Below are 21745 nucleotides of genomic sequence, written 5' to 3'. Positions count from 1 at the left end.
ACAAAGGCAAAATTTAATGTTGCACAGTTTTATTGAAAATTACTTAATAAAGTATATTGATATAAGTATTTTTCAAATACTCTCACCCCCCTCAGTTTGGGAACCACGTAGCTCCTTACACATCTCAGCCTCTCAGGAGTGTCAGGATGTTGATTGCGATGTTATGAAAAGAAAGCACACTGTTGACAAGCACAAAAGGACTCCATTAGACCAGATATGAAGAGAGGGAACTTCATTTATCTCATAAGCGTCTTAAATAATTGAATTTCTCCTGTCTATCTGTGAAATTTGTCAGGTAGGAAATACTCCGTGTGTATTGCCTTTGTTACAACTGAATAATTATAGATTTATCAGTAGTATAATATATACAGTAGTGCCTAGTATATAAACACCATCCTCTTACTCCTTTATATATCAGTGTTTGGTCTGTAGTCTTTATATATATATATATATATATAATTTTTTTTTTAAACAACGTGAAGCAACTACACCAAAACATTATACTGGTACTGTACACAATGCCAGGAGCCGTTCTGGCTCTTCGACCTAGTGTTACGATTATAGTTATTTATTCTAATTATTTTTATCTGTTTTTGTTTTTATATATATATATATATATATATATATATATATATATATATATATATATATATATATATATATATATATTACCATTAAATGTTTCATTGGTGCAATTTTTGTTTTATTAACTCAAACTAGTGGGCTATTATAGTCTAGTAACACACTGTTATGTTGTGTCATACGCTCTTGCTTATCATACCTGGTCAAACTGTGTTATACAGTATGCTCCCTTTCCTTGTCATTATGTGTCATAGACCCTGCCATACACTTTGTCATACAACCTCTGTCGTGGACTATCTGTAATACATCCTCTCTGTCATACACTATCTCTCATACATCCTCTCTGTCATACACTATCTCTCATACATCCTCTCTGTCATACTTTTACTTTTATCCTCTTCACCACTGAGCTGCTGCTCGTTAGCCGCTTGGGCGATCGGTCACGTCTCTGTTAAGCACTGTTGGCAAGTACTGGGCATGCACCGGCTCCTGAATGTACCTGAACTGCTCCAGTGTTGGTTAAGTCTTGTCTTGAAAGAGCTCACCAGGGGCGGCTCGTGAAAAATAAAATGGAGGGACTGCAAGTCTCACACAACAGTAGGATACACAAATTTGACCTACCTCAGGTATGAGTTGTAGTTGATGTCCACGAATTCCCAGGGCATGGTAGTAGTGTTGGTGGTGATGGACCAGTATTAATTGAAAATAAAGTCGGCGTGTCTGCTCTTCGATGTAGCAAAATAGTTTATTGCTATTTCATTAAAATGGAAAGCAGAATAAAGTATTTGCCTCGTCACAACCACAGAGCCATTCACATTTCTGATAAACACTGATGTTAAACTGGCGTGTATATTCTTTGTTCCTGCTTGTACTGTTCTGTTGAATGGATAAAACTGGTGTAGGTCTTCCTCTTGCTTTGATTTCAGTCTTTTCATTTAATGTCAGCTGGGAAAAGTTGATGTTTTGCAAATACTTCACTCGATTTTCCATCGTCAAAGGGTAATTAAGGAAAGCACGATTTAACCACACCGTCCACACGTTGTACGAGACTGAGCTGCTTCAAGTGCAGCGGCGGCGCCAATTAATAACAGACATGAATCGTACAGCATTGACAGCAACTATGAAAGTAACTTAAATTTTGGTCTGATTTTAATGAAAATTCACTTAGCAACGTATTGAAAATAATTAAATAACATATAAAATGATATATTTGTTGGTAGTGTATTATTCAGCTGTCTCTCTAAAGGAATCATACGCCTGGCAGTGCGTGTCTGGGGGGACTGCAGCCCTGTGCACGAGCCGCCACTGGAGCTCACACTTGGTGCCGTCACAACACTTTCTGGTAGATTGTTCCAAGAGTTCACAACTCTCACTCCAAAAAAGTTTGCCCTCACAGTTTTCTGGACTTGGGGTTTCTTTAGTCTTGACCTGTGACCCCTTGTGGGGCGAGCGTCCGCTAGCTCCAAGTAAGGACACTCGACTGAGTAGTGCCGTTTGAGATGCTTATGCACACTATATTTTCATACATCCTCTCTGTCATACATTTCCTCTAACATACACCCGTGCACCTGCCTGTCATACTCTACCCTCTCATACACACTCCTGCTTGTCTTATCTCTCAAGCATGTCACACTTATGTCCGTTAGCCACACCTGCCTCACTTTTCTAACATACCGGACCATGTACACACACACACACTCACACACATTTTTATCATACACCTGTTAAAACTCACATGTGTATTCATAATCAGATAAAACGTTGTTAAATACGTTGTTGTTGTTTTTACGAAGGTTGAATTGGGTTAGGTTTGGTTAGGTTAGGAATGTTAAGCTCGTCTGGGTTTGGTTAGGAATGTTAGTTAGATTAGGTTAAGTTTGGTTATGTTTGCTTAATTAGGTTAAAATATGGTTCGTTAACGTTAATTTAGGTTAATTTAATGAGTTCGGGAAAAGATGATTTAGTTTAGGTAAGAAAAAGTTAGTGTAGGGTCGTAGGTTAGGCAACACCCGACTTTTGTGTACCGATTTAATCTTATTTTGTAACCTTTTCTGTATTTTTGTTGCGTTGTTATATGAAAATTCTATTACATACCAAAATAACTGCTACTTTTGCTTGTCTTTAGAATAAGCAACAAATATTCACACATGTTATTTACAAGATACGAATTAAATAACATCGTGTGCCTGTACTGTCTTTGTTATATGGTCAATCAATACAGTATTAAGGTTTATGTTGATTTTACTGAATATCTATCTTTGACATATCAAGTCTACATCTACCAAGTTATCATGATGAAGCTATCATCAAGTGGCAGGAACGGATGGCCACCGGGGAAAAAGGCATTAACTGCAACTTTGATTAAATTTCAATGTTCATTATCCTAGAATTCCCCACCAGAGCATTACTGTCTTCAAAACACAACTAATATAACCGAACTAACCTGACCTAAGCTAACTTAACCTAAATATCTTGTAGACCGCATGCCTTTTCAAGAACACTTATCTTTCTCAGAGATGAAAGTTTGATATTTGTAAAACCAAGCTTTAATCTTCCACCTTAATAAAAACCTACCCGTCCTACCACATACCATAATTATACAGTTATACATCCAGGATATAAGAAGCGACACAAGCACACCTTCCACTGTATTGCGTCGTAATTAATTTAATGGCAGTAATTACATTCTAGTGACGTTAACACAAGGACAACTCGCCACTACACTGAATCGATACACAACAACTCTCCCTTTTATTTTTGTTGGCTATATCACACCGGGGGGGTAATACATTGCTGTAACTTTAATGATACCAGTTAAGTACTGACATTGGGGTAGTTTTTCCTCTAAGACTCGTCCCTTCCCACCAGCAACCACTAAACACGTGTACAGGTAAAGGTAGAGTCATCACTGGACGTCGCCTCCATACCAAATAGCCAGCCAGACACTTGACACCCAAACCTCCTCTGATTAAATTCAGCTCATCTACATATCATTCCGGCTATTGTCCTATTGTTAATATTTTTGGTGGATAAGCCTTTAGTAGAATAAAATAATAAATCAGCTCCATTCTACCTACCTAACTACATTACCTAGTTGATTATATTGAACTCTTCCCACCACATGTGTAAATTAACTTATAAACTATATCCTAATATATTGCAAAACTCTTTTTTTATTGGTATGGAATTTTCGAAATGTCCTGTCGTTTAAATCAAGAAAGTCAGATGTACAGAAACTTCACTGTGAAATAGTTATAATACCATTGACAGGATATATTATAAAAAGATAAAAGAAAGAGTCAATGAACAGGATCTATATATATATTTTATTTTCAGATATATGGAAAGGAATAGAATGCATCACCATGATATTGTAATAATCCATGTTTAATTACTTGTATCTATCCTAATCTCCGGTAAAATCTTCTGTTACATTATCATTTTGTTATTCTAATTTATAAAAACATAATAACTATATCATTAACTTATTATTTCGCCTTAATAACTCAGTATTACCAAAACCCTTTAAAGTGAACTCGGGTAATCTATAGAAGAATCTCCATGGAAGTCTTCTTTACCTATCGCAAGAAAGAGAGAGGGAGTTATACACATTTATCTAAAAATACCTCAAATTACACTATATTGTGAATAAAGAAATAATATTTATTTTTACTATGGTACTTTTGTAAATTTAAAAACTAATTAAATTATATTACAACGGGGTTTAATATTTGAGAATGGTGGATCACAACCCGGGTTTAAATGTTCAGTGTTTACGTTTTATGACAGTTGTTTCTCCAGAGGTTCATCGCTGTGTATTTTTTAGGCATTTTCTCCCTTCCATCATGTCTGAATCATATGGTAAGTCAATATTTATCTTATTCTATTCTATATTGATCATCAGGGGTATATATGGGGTGGTAGTTTGTGTATTATGACAGTGATGAGGTGAGAGAATCGGTGGTCGTCTGTGTGGGAGCGGCTGACCTACAGTACCTGATACCTACATAGATATTTTATTCTCAAAAAATCGTCCGTCAGTTTTAAATAGGTTCAATGTGTACTTAGATAGTTTAGTTAGATACATAATTGTGTAAATTATATGTTGGTTTTATGATTGATAGTCCGAGAATGGTGTCAGATGGTTATTAACAATGAAGTCCTTCCTTGTTGAGTGTTTTGTTTCATATCTGTCAAGTGTTACCCATTTTAATTTTCGTAAGACTCATGTGTATATGGTTTCTCTCTCTTAATCTCATTCATAATTAGTTATTGACACAGATGGTAGACCTGTTGTCTTTGATTTGATTTGATTCACTAAAGATTCCTACAGCACAAGCATACATATATTAATATTTACCCATGATAAATACTTAAAGTATGAGTATAACTTGTTTCCAATATAGTCCTCGTTACAGTGGTTCAAAATAATTACAGGGTTCCCCTACTTTACATTTAAAATCTCAATCAGTGTCACACAATACACTCATAATTCTCACGACACTTTATGCCCTGTGACCAAGATAGAAGTTATGTTTATACCTGTCATTCATCTCCATGCATACTAGTCTCTGCCCACGTGATCTCTTTGTGCTGTCTTTCTTCAACTCAAATCTTGTATAGTCTTTACGCAGCTTCTTGTCAGGGGTGGATCCAGGAATTACAAAAGGGGGTCCAAAAAGTTGTGGGTGGGGGAACATGGCGAGCACAGTGAGCCCACCCAGTGAAAGGGTTTTTGGGGGGTGCTTGTAAGCCCTCCAGGAATTTTTTTGAAACCTGACCAATATCATGGGCATTTTGAGACTATTATGAAGCCATGCGCACTTGATATTAGGAGATATTCTGAAGTACAAAAACGCCAGAGTATAATTCTGCATTAAAGAAAAAGTATTGTAATTTTCTGGTGAAAAGGGGGGGTCCAGACCCCCAGGATCCCCCCTGGGGGGTTCCATCTCAGATATTGGTATAATGAACTATCTGGGAATGTTAAAAAAATGTAAGGAAGGCAATAAGGAAGGCAAAGAGGGACTGAAATCAGGATAGCAAGAGAATCCAAGGCGACTCCCAAGAGATTTTTTCCAGGTATATAGGACAAAGTCAGAGAGAGGGGAAGTGATCAATGATAGTGAAAAAATAAGCAAAACAGAAGAAATTCACGAGGAAACGCCAGAGGTGGAACTGACATTTAGGGGAAAGGAAGAAGAGAAACTAAAGGATATCACTATCAGAAAAGATGATGTTTTTAAGAAGAAAAATAAATTTAAGAAGTCAAAATCCCCAGGGCTGAATGAAATTTTCCCTTGAGTTTTGAAAGAGTGTAAGGAACAGATTAGCAGACCCCTCGTAAATTTATTTTCAAAACCATTAGACACGGGAGTTGGGCCAGACTTGTGGAAACAGGCAAATGTAGTACTCATATTCAAAAAGGGAGATAGAGCATCAGCCAAATTACCAGCCGATTAGTTTGACGTCAGTAGTGCGGAAATTTCTTGATTCAGTTATAGCAAATAGCGTCTGATCGCATTTAGAGACAAATAAATTAATCTACGACTCGCAACATGGGTTTACAAAGGGAAAATCTTGTCTAACAAATCTGCTGACGTTTTTTAGGAAAGTCTTCGAGGTAGTAGACAATGACAAAAATTACGATGTTATTTACTTAGACTTTAGCAAAGCGTTTGACAGAGTACCGCATCAGAGGCTTCTGAGAAAAGTTAAGGCTCATGGTATCGAGGGGAAAGTTTTAAATTGGATAAAATCATGTCTCGCCGATAGAACACAGAGGGTCAGCGGAGATGGTTTTAAATCTGAATAGGGACGTGTAACTAGTGGGGTTCCCCAGGGTTCAGTACTGGGCCCACTCTTGTTCATAATCTACATAAACGATCTAGATACTGGGATCAACAATGATATAAGCAAGTTTGTGGATGACACCAAAATAGGGTGGCACATTAATTCAGGGCAGGATGCAAATGCACTACAGGAGGATTTAAGTAAACCGCAGGAGTGGTCAGAAAAATGGCAAATGAAATTCAACACCAGCAAGTGCAGCGTACTTGATATTGGAAGAACAAATACTGTAAATGCATACAGCCTTAACAACATCAACCTAGAGAAGTCGATTTGTGAAAGAGACCTAGGGTACTCGTAAGCCCGGACCTTCGGCCTAGAAAACAGTGCGTTAATGTTCAAAATAAGGCAAACAGAGTACAGGGGCATTAGGTTTTATAACTAGAAGTGTAAGTAATAAGAGTGCGGAGGTCATATCTTGTGCTAGTCAGGTTGCACCTCGATTATGCTGTGCAGTTCTGGTGCCCTTATTATAGAATGGATATCAATTCACTGGAGTCGGTGCAGCGAAGAATGAAGAAAATGATTCCGGAACTTCGAAACCTTCCATATCAATATAGATTAAAGAAACTAAACTTGCATTCCCTAGAAAGACGAAGAGTGCGGGGAGATATGATAGAAGTATTTAAGTGGGTGAAAGGAATCAATAAAGGTGATATAGATAAAGTTCTTATAATATCCGAGCAGGATAAGACTCATAGCAACGGATTTAAGTTGGATAAGTTTAGGTTTAGGAGGGAAATAGGAAGAAATTGGTTCACAAATAGGGTGGTAGACAAGTGGAACAAGCTTAGCAACTTTGTAGTAAGTGCTGGGATGCTGGAAAGTTTTAAAAGGAGGCTAGATAGATTCATAGGTGATAGAGAGTGGTGGTAACTCCCGACAGGAGCTGCCAGGCACAGGCCTATTGTAGACTCCTTATGTTCTTATGGTATCAGGACAACTGCCCCCCGGACAACTGCCCCGGACAGCTGCCCCCGGACAACTGCTCCCCGAGACAACCCCCGACAACTGCCCCCTGGACAATTGCCCCAGTGAATCTTACGTACAGTTGACCAAAGACCTGACCTGACTTACTGAATTCATTTTAACCTACCAGTTTAGGGATTATCCTTACCTGACCTGACGTACTTTGTTAAACCTGCCAGTTTGGGGAGTAGCAATGACCAGTCTGAGTTCAGTGCTCGAACTGTTCACAGTGCATCTATAATTCTCCAGGTATATTATTATTTTTTGTATCACTTTATCATGGAGTTCGTCCAAAGTGAACGTGGTATAACGAAGCTTATTTATGGTGGCTACATCTATGTGAAGCAGAAAGAACTGGCAAATGGTGTTATATCTCATGAATGTGAGAAACGTTGGCATAGTAACTGTAAAGCCAAAGTTAAAGTTTGTGGAAACGAAGTAGTTGGCCATGCAAATGACCACACCCATGCTGCTGACATACGTCGCCCAGACGTACTGTCTATCAGCCAGGAAATGAAGAGGAAAGCTATTAACACCCAAGAGACCGCACAGCAAATTATTACCCAAACAGTTCAGACCATATCAGAAGGTGTCTCTACACAACTACCACCTGTAAGACATATTCAACGTGCAATAAGACACTACAAACAAGCTGTTGATGCCCCTCATCCCATTCCATCAAACCTCGCTGACTTGGTCATTCCATCTGAGTATAAGATGACAGCTGATGGTGAAGATTTCCTGTTGTATGATAGTGGACCGAGTGATCAGCGTATGCTTGTGTTTTCCACAGCCAAAAACCTGAGGCTACTGGAGAATTCAACTGATTGGTTTGTTGATGGAACATTTAAAGTTGTACCTGAACTGTTTTACCGACTGTACACTATTCATTCTCTAGCTTTAAAAACAGTTGTTCCTTGTGTTTATGATCTGCTACCAAACAAACACCAAGCAACATATCAAGACCTTTTCCATCAACTCCTCACCATCAACCCTATGCTCAACCCAAAGACCTTTCTCATCGACTATGAACAAGCTGCCAGGAGTGTCAGTGAAGAGGTCTTCCCCAACGCAACAGTCAAGGAATGTTTCTATCACTTATCGCAAAACATATCTCGCAAGGTGCAATCTGAGGGATTACAAGGAAAATATCAAGTTGATGCTGACTTTGCCCTGAAAATTCGAATGCTACCAGCTCTGGCATTCATCCCACAAGTTGAAGTGGTTGACACATTTGAGACACTGCAAGAGACTATGCCACCTGAAGCTGATCCTGTCATAGACCACTTCGAAGATACATACATTGGCAGACAACGTCGACATAATAGGCGAGCTCCACGTTTCCCTGTCAGCATGTGGAATATTTATGATCGTGTTGATGAAGATTTACCTCGCACCAACAACTCCTTGGAAGGGTGACATAACCACATGCTAGCTAACATTACTTCATTCCATCGAAATATCTGGAAATTTCTTGAAGTGTTGAAGAGGGAACAGGCACTGAAAAACATCACCATCAACCAGATTATTGCAGGAGATCCAGCACCACCGAAGAGGAAACGTTATCAAGATCCAACGGCCAGAATAGCAACCATCATACATGACTTTGAGAACCGCCATGTGTTGGACTTTTTGAGGGGGATAGCCCACAACTTTCTATAAAATCCGTTAGATAAGGGGTTTCACAACTAACAGACCCTCAATAAAACGGACTTTCACATCTATAGTTCGTTAGATGGAGGTTTCACTACTAACGGAACCTCGATATAACGGATTCTCCTCTCCATGTAGTCCGTTTAATGGAAGTTTTACTGTATATACCTGGTTTAATGGTGTTGTACTATATCCACCAATTAATAATCATTTTTAGTTCCTGTTGATTTTTCCCGTCAGAAAGTTTATCATGTATACTGTACTATATATTGTTTATTTCGTCATAATTATATTCTATTTTATAGTTTATACTAATATGTGACCTTTCTTTCTAGACTTCTTATTCAAGTTTCTTGTGATCGGGAGTGCTGGCACGGGAAAATCCTGCCTTCTTCATCAGTTTATTGAGGGCAAATGTAAGTCGAGTTTATGTTTACATGATATTATTGCTAATCCAGTGTGTGTGTGTGTGTGTGTGTGCGTGCGTGCGTGCGTGCGTGCGTGCGTGCGTGCGTGCGTGCGTGCGTGTGTGCCCCAAGGTGAGCCACCTATCTCCAGCAGGTGTGAGTCAAATGATGAACCACCACACATATTGCTTGAGTGAGTTACTTATGTGCATCGCATGTGCATTTGTATGTATGTGTGTGTGTGTGTGTGTGAGGTGTGCAACATACATCAGGTATGAGGTAGGTGTGTGTGTGCGCATGTGTGTGTGTGTGTGTGACAGCGAGAATGAACATCACTTTGTTGTGTTATTGTGAAAAATTTGTATGTGTACTGTTGTATAATAATGTATACAGTAGTATTGACCTCCATTGCTGTGCTGTAGTTACACCACTAACACTCATGACCTGTTCTTAAAACAAACATGGAGGTATTGCTATTTTGGTAAAGTATTCTCACTAACAAGTTGCCTGTCTTGACCAAGAGTGTGATGGAGTCCTTGGTCACTTATATATATTAATAAAGTATTGCATGTTTAATATACTGTATTAGAATAAACCTTCAGTGTAAGAATGCAGAGTTTGGTGGCTGCTTCTTCTACTGAAATATAATGCCACTCCTTACAGTGAATATTAATTGAGGTAGTTTCATTTATAGTTTGAAAATATTGTAATGTGTGCAAAAATTGGAAAATATTTGTAAAAAACTTATCTTGTATATTTGTATTATTATTAGTTTTGTTTGCAGGTTATTAGTAACATAAAATACATTTGTATAGCTTACCTGCAACATGCCAACCACACAATATAGTTGGTAGTGGTTGCCTGTGCCAGAAGACCATTGAATGCTAAACAGCTGGATACAAACAGCCTTCCCCTATTTTGCAATATGGTTGTGATATTTAATTCCAACTGATCTAGTGGTTAGCCAGGGTGTAGTGAAGCTTCAACTCAGATTTAGAAAAGTGGTGTAGGTTCACTTGTTTGAACACTTGTAACTAATGAGGAAGTTTATGGCCCCTCATCCTTAGTCCCTGGCTGTAACATTGAGTCAAACATCGGATCAACTGATATCAAATCTTCAGCCCTTGTTCAGGACCGGAGGACGGCTGCTTGTGAAAGGCTACATTGAACAAGAAAAATCTCAATATTGTACTGTCAAAATTTCCTACTTCATAATTTTACTTCTTTTTAAAAATTACAGCACATGCTTAGGTCTTACATTATATTCATTACAGTATACGTTTTCTGATTTGATTTGCTATTCCTTTCCCTCATTTATGAACCCATTCAAACTTCTTAGCCAAATTACCTACGGTAGTCAGCATACCGTAATAACCCTCAGTACAGTACAACAAGCATCAAACAACAGACACATTATGTTTACAGGCAATGTATCTGATGGGTTTTGTTTGAGTACTGTATACCGTATTGTCTTGTGTAAACATTGTCGATTAATTCACATGTAAATTTCCAACTAGATATTCTCTGTTTTATATTAGTTAAGGCAGAGAGCAACCACACCATCGGAGTGGAGTTTGGATCAAAGATTGTCAATGTTGGAGGCAAATCTGTCAAGCTGCAGATATGGGACACTGCTGGCCAGGAGAGGTTCAGGTCAGTGTACAAATGAACGGTTCCTGTGAGAGTGAATACTGTACTGTACTCTCTCCCAGGTGGGTCTCTACTGCACTGTACTGTGGATAGATGTACTCAAAATTTAGGTCATTAAGGCTTAAGAAAGAGATTGTTTGGTGATCTGATACAAGCTCATTTATCCTTCCAGGTAGCAGATTGTAAAACAAGGTTAAAGAGTTATTAGACTGACAGCTGCACCATAGTGACTGACAACTGTACCATAGTGACTGACAACTGCATCATATTAACTGACAACTGTACCATAGTGACTGACAACTGTACCATATTAACTGACAACTGTACCCTAGTGACTGACAACTGTACCATATTAACTGACAACTGTACCCTAGTGACTGACAACTGTACCATAGTAACTGACAACTGTACCTTAGTGACTGATAACTGTACCTATGTGACTGACAACTGTACCATAGTAACTGACAACTGTACCATAGTAACTGACAACTGTACCATAGTAACTGACAACTGTACCATAGTGACTGTGTACAGGTACCAAAATTTGAAACATCGAGTATTTACTGTACTTGATTAGCTAATATTCCTACTCAACAAGCATGGTTTAATTATATCTGGAATTAGAATGACCTGCTAATACTGTAGTAGATGAAAATGAGTCATGTCACTTTGATGGGTGATAATGGTGGATGCAAGTAGCCGGGCTGTAGTATTCTTGCTTAGTTTTTGTCTACAGAAAAAAATCGTGGGTTTAACATACACTCCTTAATATATACTGTAATGATATGAGGCGCCCCACATCGTATGGGTTATTCGCCCCAAAATTTGAAACCGAGAAAACCGCATTTTAGGTTTTCCAGTTTCAAACATGCATAACTTTGTTGTTTTTTGAGATACAGCATTCATTTTTGATGCATTTTGAAGCTAAAGGACTGTACTTGCAGCTGGTAGGTAGTGGGTCATGAAATAATTTACTGGGTTCTTGTAATGTTGACTTAAATCAACAAAACTCTCACCCGCTTTTGGCTTTTTTTTTTTTTTTACTTTAATCGATATCAGAGTGTAGATCCCACCACATCAAAGGAGAACTGAGGGAGAGGGAGAGAGGGGTTCCACCTTATTGGTTCGAGGGGCCATGACATAGATAGCAGATGCACACTGTCATTGGCCGAGACGGGGGAGGAGGCTGTAGGACGTCCGCTGTGATTGGCCGCCCGCTCCTCTCACTCGCTCACTGGCGGGATGAGAGCACCTAATGAAGCGAAAGCCAAGTCCATGATTTCCAGTCTGCCACAAATCGATGTTCTACCCTATTTTCAAAGGGGTTTCAACATTATTTACGGTGTAGTAAGGAGATCTTATCAACTACCATCGTAGAGAGCTCGGCCGAAAATAGTGCTTTCCAACAAAAAACGGGTTTCCGCGGATGGTCTGAATGCACCTTACGATGCAGGACGCCTCATATGTTCTGTATTATATCTTAATTTCGAGGTGAGTGAATTGTGTTCATTTGAGTGTTTTGGACCAGTGTTTGCTTGACTTGGCTGTTATTGTGGAAAAATCCTGGTTGTTTAGCTATTAACTAGTGCTTAGAGAAAAGTATTTTAAAACCTGTTTATAAAGTGTAATTTCAAATAGATTATTATAATGGGTTCGTGTAAAGCTACACTGAAGTTGCTGGCTTTGAATTTATTCTTGCTTAAGCTCCTCATTTCAAGACAATGTTGGAGAACCTTCTTACTGCACTTGCTAGTACTGTATGTGCACAAAACAGTAAAAAACATCGCTATATTAGACCAATCATGGGAGAGGCCAGTCTGATAAGGCCGATTTCCGATATACCGAGCGTCTGATATAGCAAGGTAACCCCCCCCCCCTTGCATTACTGTCCTTGTGGAAGTTCCCATTCAGAAGGAGATTGCATGAACAGTGAAAGAGTAAGTTGATGAATGAGATGTTGACATTGAGAGTATATGGAGGAGACAAAGTGTGGGCTCTCAGCTGAGTAGTGGAAGATGATGCATTGGCCGAAGAGAAATATTCATGCATGTACAGTCCCCTTCACTAGTGCGTTTACAGGGGCTCGACATATAAACATTCCACAAATCATTACATTGAGGTATTTGTTTAAATATTGTTTTCCTTTGATTCCATAGTATGTTTATTATTATGAGTTTCCTTCTGTCGAGTGTAAACAAACACAGGGCTGCCACACTGCACAAAACCTGACGAGCCCCTGTAAACTCACAAGTGAAGGGGACTGTACATCAGTTGTATTGTAGAACAAAAGATACTAATATTGTGCTACATCTTCCCGGCCTCTCAAGAACACAAGTCAAGCATTTAAAAATTTTGCTAGTTGTCAGAACCATAGGATGCATTGGGTGTGATTTCTTGTAATATTGCAGAGGAGTTGAATTTCTTTTTTTATTACAAGGATCACCCAAAGATTAGCCCTCCCCACTTCCAACTTATTTTACCTGATGATTAAATACCCTCATACTGCTACCTTGGGGGATTAGGTTAAATTATCATTAGGGTGGTTAATCATTAGTCGAAATCAGGTAAGCTGGGGGAGGTGAATCTTCAGGTGATCCATTTACAGTAATCATAATAGTATACAGGATACTTTTATTTGCATGTATACTCCCATTTTGCTGAATAATAGTCTTTGTAGTTTTCCGTAGTTATGCCAATTGTTTTTCCTTGAGTATGGTTGAAATATTTACAGTAATGTGTTTCTTCAGATCAGTGACTCGTTCTTATTACCGTGGGGCAGCCGGAGCATTATTGGTGTATGATCTGACCTCCCGCGACAGTTATAATGCTCTCGGTAACTGGCTTGGTGATGCACGAACCCTGGCCTCTCCTAACATCATGATCCTGTGTGTCGGGAATAAGAAAGATTTGGAGGAAGAACGGCAAGTTACCTTTATGGAAGCCTCACGATTTGCACAAGAAAATGGTATGAATTTTTCTATACATGTGATTTGATATGAAGTATTATTTGATGATTTATATAGTGATGTTGATTTGTTTTGAATATATCCATTGAAACATCTTCCTCAATTAATGTTGGGTAATTTGTACATGATTTTTTTATATGCATATATAACTGTATTAAATGAAGACTTATACTGTATGCTTGTATACAGTGATATCTCCGTTAGCTGGAACAATTGGTGCAGAGCACTTCCGGGAATGAGAGATTTCTGAATAACGAGACGACTCTCTCAAAGCCAGAAAAAAACTCCCCCATCCCCGGAATTTAGCGGGTATCGGGAAAATTTTATCAGAATTTTCCGGAAAATGTACCCCTCGGAAAATTGTAACCAAAGCTGGAAAATTCTGCCTTTGGGAACGATTTTCTGAGAAAATTTCGGTTTCGGGTATCAGAGAGTTCCGAGTTTGAAGGATTTATTATTATTATTATTACATTATTGTATTACTATTATGCCCCTGGTGCCATGAGCAGGAGGGCATTAATTGTTTGCCTTTTCCATCCATCTGTCTGTCCACTTAAAGTATTTGGTTTTCCTTTATATGACATTAAATCATTATTTCTCGATTAATATTTAACATTAGTCTTGGCTGCTGACTGCATAAGGTATGAAGGCTTATAAATTAGAAATATTTGTCTCGTTTATGCTACTTGCATTAATTACTTTTATGAATGGCAAACCTAACCCCTTCTCCCAGGTAGATTTAGGGTGGCTAACCTTCAGGGGTCAAGGTAATTAAAACAGTTTCTTCTGTACATTATTTACAGTATTTTTATTTATGGGTTATTATTATTATGATTTTACAGGTAGGGATGGGATTTATCTACAGTATATTTAATAGGAAATTAACGTATTGCTGAGTCACAAAACAAATCGGCTCACAAACAGGGTCCAGAAACATAACAACTTCTTTCCTCAGAGCTGATGTTCATGGAGGCCAGTGCACTGACTGGGGAGAATGTAGAAGAAGCTTTCTTGAAATGTGCCAAGAGTATCCTTGCTAAGATAGAAACAGGTAAGTGTAGATATTCTCATTTTCTTTTACGGTACTGTAAACTTACTTTAAATCCACAATATTGAATACAGTAGAACCTCTATACACTGGAAGTTGATACAGGTACACTGGAATTAACTTTTCCTGACTCTGAGGTGTTCTGGACTGAGCTTCTATTCACCAGAAATATTTGTAAAAGGTCCAGAAAATCCAGCATCATTTCAGATGGTTTGTGTGTTCGTATATGCAGTTGAATGTCTGTGGGTGGGTGTCGAGTGTCACCTGTCTCACATTTTCCGGATTGGAGTCTGCACTATTTAATCCAGTGTACTGAGGTACTACTGTATATTGATGGATACTGTACAATATACAGTACTGTATTTGGATGTACAGTACTGTAGTATTGAACACTCTAGTGATAGGAAATTTTCTTTTGGTCAAAGTAAATTTAGTTTATTAAGCTCAGTGTGATAGTGAACATCTTCATCTTCACAGGTGAGCTGGACCCAGAGAGGATTGGCTCAGGGATCCAGTATGGTGATGCCACTCTCCGTCGCCTTAATCGAGCAAATAACCAGCGGCCCAAAGCTGGGACAGAATGTATGGGGTCATCCTGTAGGATCTGAAGTATGTCTGTAGGTTTATAATGTATTGCTTGCCTAATAATTTATTAAGGTGTGGTAGTCAGATGACATCCAGTTAAGCCAGGTATATGACTTATGTCCAACTATGTTAGGGCAAGATTTATGTTACTAAGACTGCATCAGTTTCATTTGTTTTCAGTAGGGTATTTATTTTAATCAGATAGCCTCAGAGGAACATTATTTTAAATGTTTAACATCTAGTAAAACAGTGGATTTTTATATGCTGAACAAAGTACTCGACATGTAATACATCCAATTGTTTTGAGTAATTCTCCATCTTTTGTCTTTATCAAAAATTTTAAATAATTATGATGAAATGCTTGCATTGCCCCCATTTATTTAATAGTAAGTGTAAATATATTCCTTGCATAACCCTCTCAGTTCAACATATTGCTGTGTACAGTAGTCATGAGCACCACTGGAGTGTGATTCAGGCTTCTGAACACATTTTTATTGTAATGGATCAATAGATATTTCATACCAAAGGTATTTCTTCGACTCAAGTGAAGAGTTTTCTTATTGCAGTCATATATTTTAGATTACACTGTACCTACATTTACTTTATATGCTGATTGGAATGAGACTGCCTACTTGACTAAAGGGAAACAATCAGGGAATGTTATGCATTACAATATACAATAGTCAGGTAGTTCGATGTTGTAGGAAGTAACCATTAGGAGAGTGCGTACCAAAAATTAAGATTCCTGAAGAGATACCATGATTCCCAGAGGCAGAGGTGTTTCTTGCCCCACCACAAAGCCTGTAGACTGTGTTCTCTCTCATTTAGATTGTGATACACCAACTCAATCACTATAAGTTGTATAAATGTATATCACATTATCACATATTAATGTAATGTACTGTATCAGCATTTACAGTGGTATTTTATTTTTTTTTCATGCTATAAGGTAAAAAAGAAAAGACCAAACAAAGTACAAGAATGCTTTTCTGGAAGAAATCTCGATGAAAAAAAATCTTTCTGGGAGAGCCTGCCCCTGAACCATACTAGCATTTCCCATATTTCATGTCCTTTGCCTCTATTTAAGCTGTGTACTGTTAGTACAAGTCTTGACTGACTTACTGATAGAATATTTTACTGAACTGTGACACGGTATGCAGGATCTGTGAGTTGTTAAAGGGTGTGCAATTATTACTGTTTTTTTTTTTTTAATTTAAATCAATCTCTTAAAAAAATAATACTGTAATTATCATAATAATACCTGTGTTTATACATTCTATTTTCATAGCTGTTTGTAGAGAATAATCATTAACCAATATGGTGTCTTGAAGCTGTGATTTGTCAACTCAACAATTGTATGCAGCAGCTATGAGCAGTGCTGGTTAACCCACACTGATGCAATTCAGCCAGTTGAATGGCAGTTGTACCCAAAATGTGGATACAGTACTATACTTAACTCATTTGGAGTTCAAATCAGGAATTGAGGATAACACCCTCTCACAGGATCTTCACATTTAAAATTTCACCTCCACCTTGAGATTATTACCTATAAGATCTGAAAACTCAGTCATTTGGTGAGGGTGGACTTGTTTACTCGGTGAAGACTCTCAATCCATCTCGCTGCACCGAGTATCTCGTCTTAACCCTTCAAGAAATCTGGTGTGGATGGCAAAGATATGTCTTGTTAATTTGATTAAATTTTTAGATTCCAGTCACAAGCTTTGAGTACTGGGAGCCTGGATTTTCAGTATTGTTGAGTTCCTGACCATGTCTGAGTCACCTGATCCTTACTGACTATACCTGAGTCACCTGATCCTTGCTGATTATACCTGAGTCACCTGATCCTTACTGACTACACCTAAGTCACCTGATCCTTGCTGACTATACCTGAGTCACCTGATCCTTACTGACTATGCTTGAGTCACCTGATTGTTGCTCAAAGTAAGACTCGGGATCAATTACCTTTATTTATATCCAGCTTGGGATCTTGTACAGGTCATTGTTAAAGAATAATTACAGGTATCCCTCACTATACAAGTTCCCTCTACGAATGTTCGCTTATACAAATATTATATTCTTACACCTCACTCTCACCATACGAAGGCTGTTCTTACTTACGAATATGGTTCCTTAACGTTAGGTGCCACATTTATATTTTATTAATTATTTAATTATTAGGTACTGAATTACAGTACCTGTAGTTAGGTACTAATTTACAGTTCTGTAGTTAGGTACTAATTTACAGTATTTAGGTAGGTTTTTGTTGTTTGTAAACTAATTTAATTTTTTTTAAGTAAAATATTGGGTTCTTCCTGGCATTGGGGAACTGAACCCTATTTTCCTATATGTTATGTTATGTTCGATATATAAATATTCACTTAACGAATGGTTTTCAAGGAATCTAACCCATTCATATAGTGAGGGATATACCTGTACTTAAAAAGATTATACATTTTTGGCTCCTGGAATCACCTCTCCCTTATAAGAGTGTGAATACTGTACTACCGGTGTATCTGTAAACAAAGAGCTTTATCTACTTTACGATTGAAGGAGGGAGTGTCAATAGAGTTTCTGATAATGATTTTTTCAATTGCTATTTAAGTTATAATTTCTAAAACAAATTATTTTTAGGGTAATGATGATGATTGGTGATGATAGTAAGTACAGATCTGTTTGATAAATATATAAACAGGTACATATATATTCTCTATGGTACTTATGTAAGAGGTTGTACTGTGTGTGTGTGTGTGTCTGTGTGTTAGTAGCTCTTGGTTCTCTTTAGTAGGTTCTTTATTATTTACCATACACCTTTAACCATCACATTTGACATACAGTAATTATATACATTTGTGAGTTTCCTTTACTTGTACCCGCACATTACAAAGGTTCATAACATTCCATTTAAAACGAGGTTATAGACTTCTGTCACTGTTAGAGTCAAGAGAAAACAATACTAGTTTATTTTGTGATGATTTTGGAATGTATTCTTTTAAGGTATTTATGATCTGTTTGTTTGTCTGTCTGTTTGTGTTTTATTCTCATTGTAATTTAAACTCTTAACCATGTTTGTCTTACTGGTGATGGTAAGTACTGAGGTTTAGCCAATGTACATTTTATTTTTTTATCTGAGAACCCTAAATGGTCACTATGCTTTAAGATGTGCAATAAACAGAAACTTAAAAATCACTTGGAATATCGACTGATTTTTAGGATTCTATTTACTACACATCGCAAAATGTAGTGATCTTTTAGGGTTCTCGAATAGAAAAATTACTCTATATATTTTACCTATGAAATATAATATAAAGAATTTCATGGAATATATTGTCTCTCATGCAGTTCTGTAGTCTGGTAAACACTGAATATAAATACTGTAGATACAATTACATGACCTATTTTATTTCAATAGTAAGTCTAAGTTAAATGAAATCTCATGTGTATGATTGAAGGTTGTGAGGAGGCATTAGGTACAGTACTCATGATGTTAACTTAGTACTGAGGAGGAGTGATTTATAGGGTAGACAATTGCATAGCTTTCCTATGTGGGCCGGAGTTGCTTCATAGATTAAAACTTTCAACATCTCAATTTGTCTCTCTAAATTTTCCCCTTGATATCACCTGTAATCGATTCAAGTTTCCAGCCATAACCGTGACTCTAATTCAGTACCGATTTGATATGGTTCTCTCACCTAGAAGTGTAAAAGAAAAAAAAGAGAGAGAAAAGCTTTTATTTTTCCTACGGTGTGCAACCTATGAACCACCCTTGCGATATCACTTGTCTCCACATCACTTGCAGTAGAATTAATCACTACAAAGAATCCCAAGTACTAAATTATTGATGATCTTGATAGCTGGTTGGTGTAGATAAACATTAAACAATGAGAAATTTAGTACTGTGTCCTGTAAATACTGTATGACTTAAATTTTAAGTAATGTACTTTGAATTTAGTTGAACCATAGCTTCTCTTTGGTGACTTCATAACATAGGCTCGCTCTATCTCTTTCTCTCTCTGGTAATTACAGAACATAAGTTAAGATAAAAAACCTAACAGTAGTTGGAAAGGGATTAACAGGACTTAACACCTGGTTGAAAAGTGAATGAATTTTATTTTTTTTGGGGGGGGGGGGGTGATTAAATTCAGTCCATGTGTATTTAGAGTTTAATTTCTTCTGCGTCATTGTTTCCCAGGCATAAATATTGTTAACATTGCACATCAATAAATGAGGACAAAATTGCATTAATATGATAGTCACAAAAAACTGTAAGTCAGGTGAATACATTTTTTGAGACATTATACTTACTCCTAGTCCACTGATCTGCTGATTAGTGTTGTCTAATACTGTGTTGTACTGTATACCTGCAATTAGTTGAACTGAGAGGATTAGATTGGATCGTGCAGTAGATATATATTTTGATTAGGCAAATGTTGTGCAAGCATTTTAAATACGTTAAGTGTGATTCATTTCTAGGGTAAGGAGATACTGTACTGTATATTCTAGGAAATAGCTCTATATGATGATAAGATACTGCTGTTAAAGACTGTTCTCTGGGGTAAGGAAGAAAATATCCAGACCTAATCTTTTAAAAAGTTATGAAAAGTGATATTTAAATGGTCACAGATTTAATAATATAAGGTAATGATGAGTGCTACTTGCTGTGGTATGATGGTTGGAGTCCCTAAGCTGGTAGTTCATTTCCTTGCTGGCTTGATGCTCCATTGAACGGGAAATAACTTTACATAAACTTTCTACGTATTTGTGAAAGTTTTTGGTACCTTTATAAAATTAAACCTACATTTATGCTAGTGTTTTTAATTTATTTTCAAATTTGATTACCGACTGTAGTATATAATTTTTTTCTAATATGTGGATGGTTAAATGTTGAAACACAAATCAGTCTCAAGTTTTGCTTGTAATCTTTGTTATTAGAAAAAATACAGCAAACATCTGATTCTGAAAATATGGTTACATCATTAGGAAGGATACATTTTATCTTGAGAGCGAGGCAATACTGTACTGTACTGTATTATGGTGTACTGGACTTGTTGTTACTGGTACTGTGGTATGTTGGTAAGGTACTGTACTCCATCAGGTGTATTCATAATCAGAAAGTATATTAGTTTATCCAGGTAATGATTATGACATAACTATTGACATTTTACCTGTATACCTATTTGAGTATTTTGGTAATGGTACATTTATTCACAAATAATCATTTATATTTATTAAATCACTGTAGACTAAATGGTATCACAGAAAATGCAATACTTGTGTTCCTTCTAAACTACCACCGCTAGGCTGATGTCATGTGATTGTTATTATACAATTTATAAGTTACAGTACCTATAATTATTATCTTTTAAGGCATTTATTTTATGGGAATGAATGATCTTATTTTAACATTCTGTCTGTAAGATGGTCACCATGTTGTCGTGATCACCGGTTTTAATAAAATAAACATAAACAATTCTGTATGATGCACTCAAGTGGTCTTTTCTTGGGGTCATACTGTAAACACTCAGCCTGTTAGTGTATATTGTTTGGTATCATTGAAACTGAGAGAGGCTGACTATACCACAGCAGTCATTATGTTATACTTAGGATGAAATTATGTGTGAGTTTCTGAGGATGAGATTATGTGTGGAGCTTCTTTGTATAATATTCGTAATGATATATAAGCCCAGAAAATTTTCAGAATGCCTGGGGTAAAGAGAGTTTGTTGTGGGATATTCTTATTTTTGCTGCCTAAAATTTACCTTTGATTTACCAGTACAGTAATTCTTGTTGTTTCCTTTTTAATGGCTCTGAAAACCTTTACTGATGTTTTCCCCACCTTGTTTTCTTCTTATTCTTCTTCCTCCTCCTCTTTTCTCTCTCTTCTTTGATTTTAAGCAGCTGTGTTTCATAATTCCTAGAAAGATATCAACAAATTGTTTTCATTATCATGTTTATAGACCAATGACTAGGACACTAGATTAGGAGTCACTTGTTTGGTTTCCTGGATGTATATTATTATTATTTTTTTTAATACTGTA

General features: G+C 37.1%; 1 protein-coding gene across 1 annotated transcript; it reads left to right on the top strand.

The window, feature by feature from the left end:
• The first annotated feature begins 4356 nt into the window (after positions 1-4356).
• Positions 4357-19292, top strand: LOC121877628 (ras-related protein Rab-4B-like). Its single transcript, XM_042383438.1, has 6 exons — positions 4357-4443; positions 9390-9470; positions 11000-11114; positions 13859-14076; positions 15033-15128; positions 15603-19292. The coding sequence occupies exons 1-6, from the start codon at positions 4365-4367 to the stop codon at positions 15731-15733; spliced, it is 720 nt and encodes a 239-aa protein (XP_042239372.1). The 5' UTR covers positions 4357-4364; the 3' UTR covers positions 15734-19292.
• Positions 19293-21745: the final 2453 nt, after the last annotated feature.

Source organism: Homarus americanus, unplaced genomic scaffold (assembly GCF_018991925.1).
Source record: "Homarus americanus isolate GMGI-L3 unplaced genomic scaffold, GMGI_Hamer_2.0 scaffold40919, whole genome shotgun sequence".
Lineage (NCBI taxonomy): Eukaryota > Metazoa > Arthropoda > Malacostraca > Decapoda > Nephropidae > Homarus > Homarus americanus.
The sequence above is the reverse complement of the archived record's forward strand: the minus strand, read 5'-3'. Positions and strand labels throughout refer to the sequence as shown.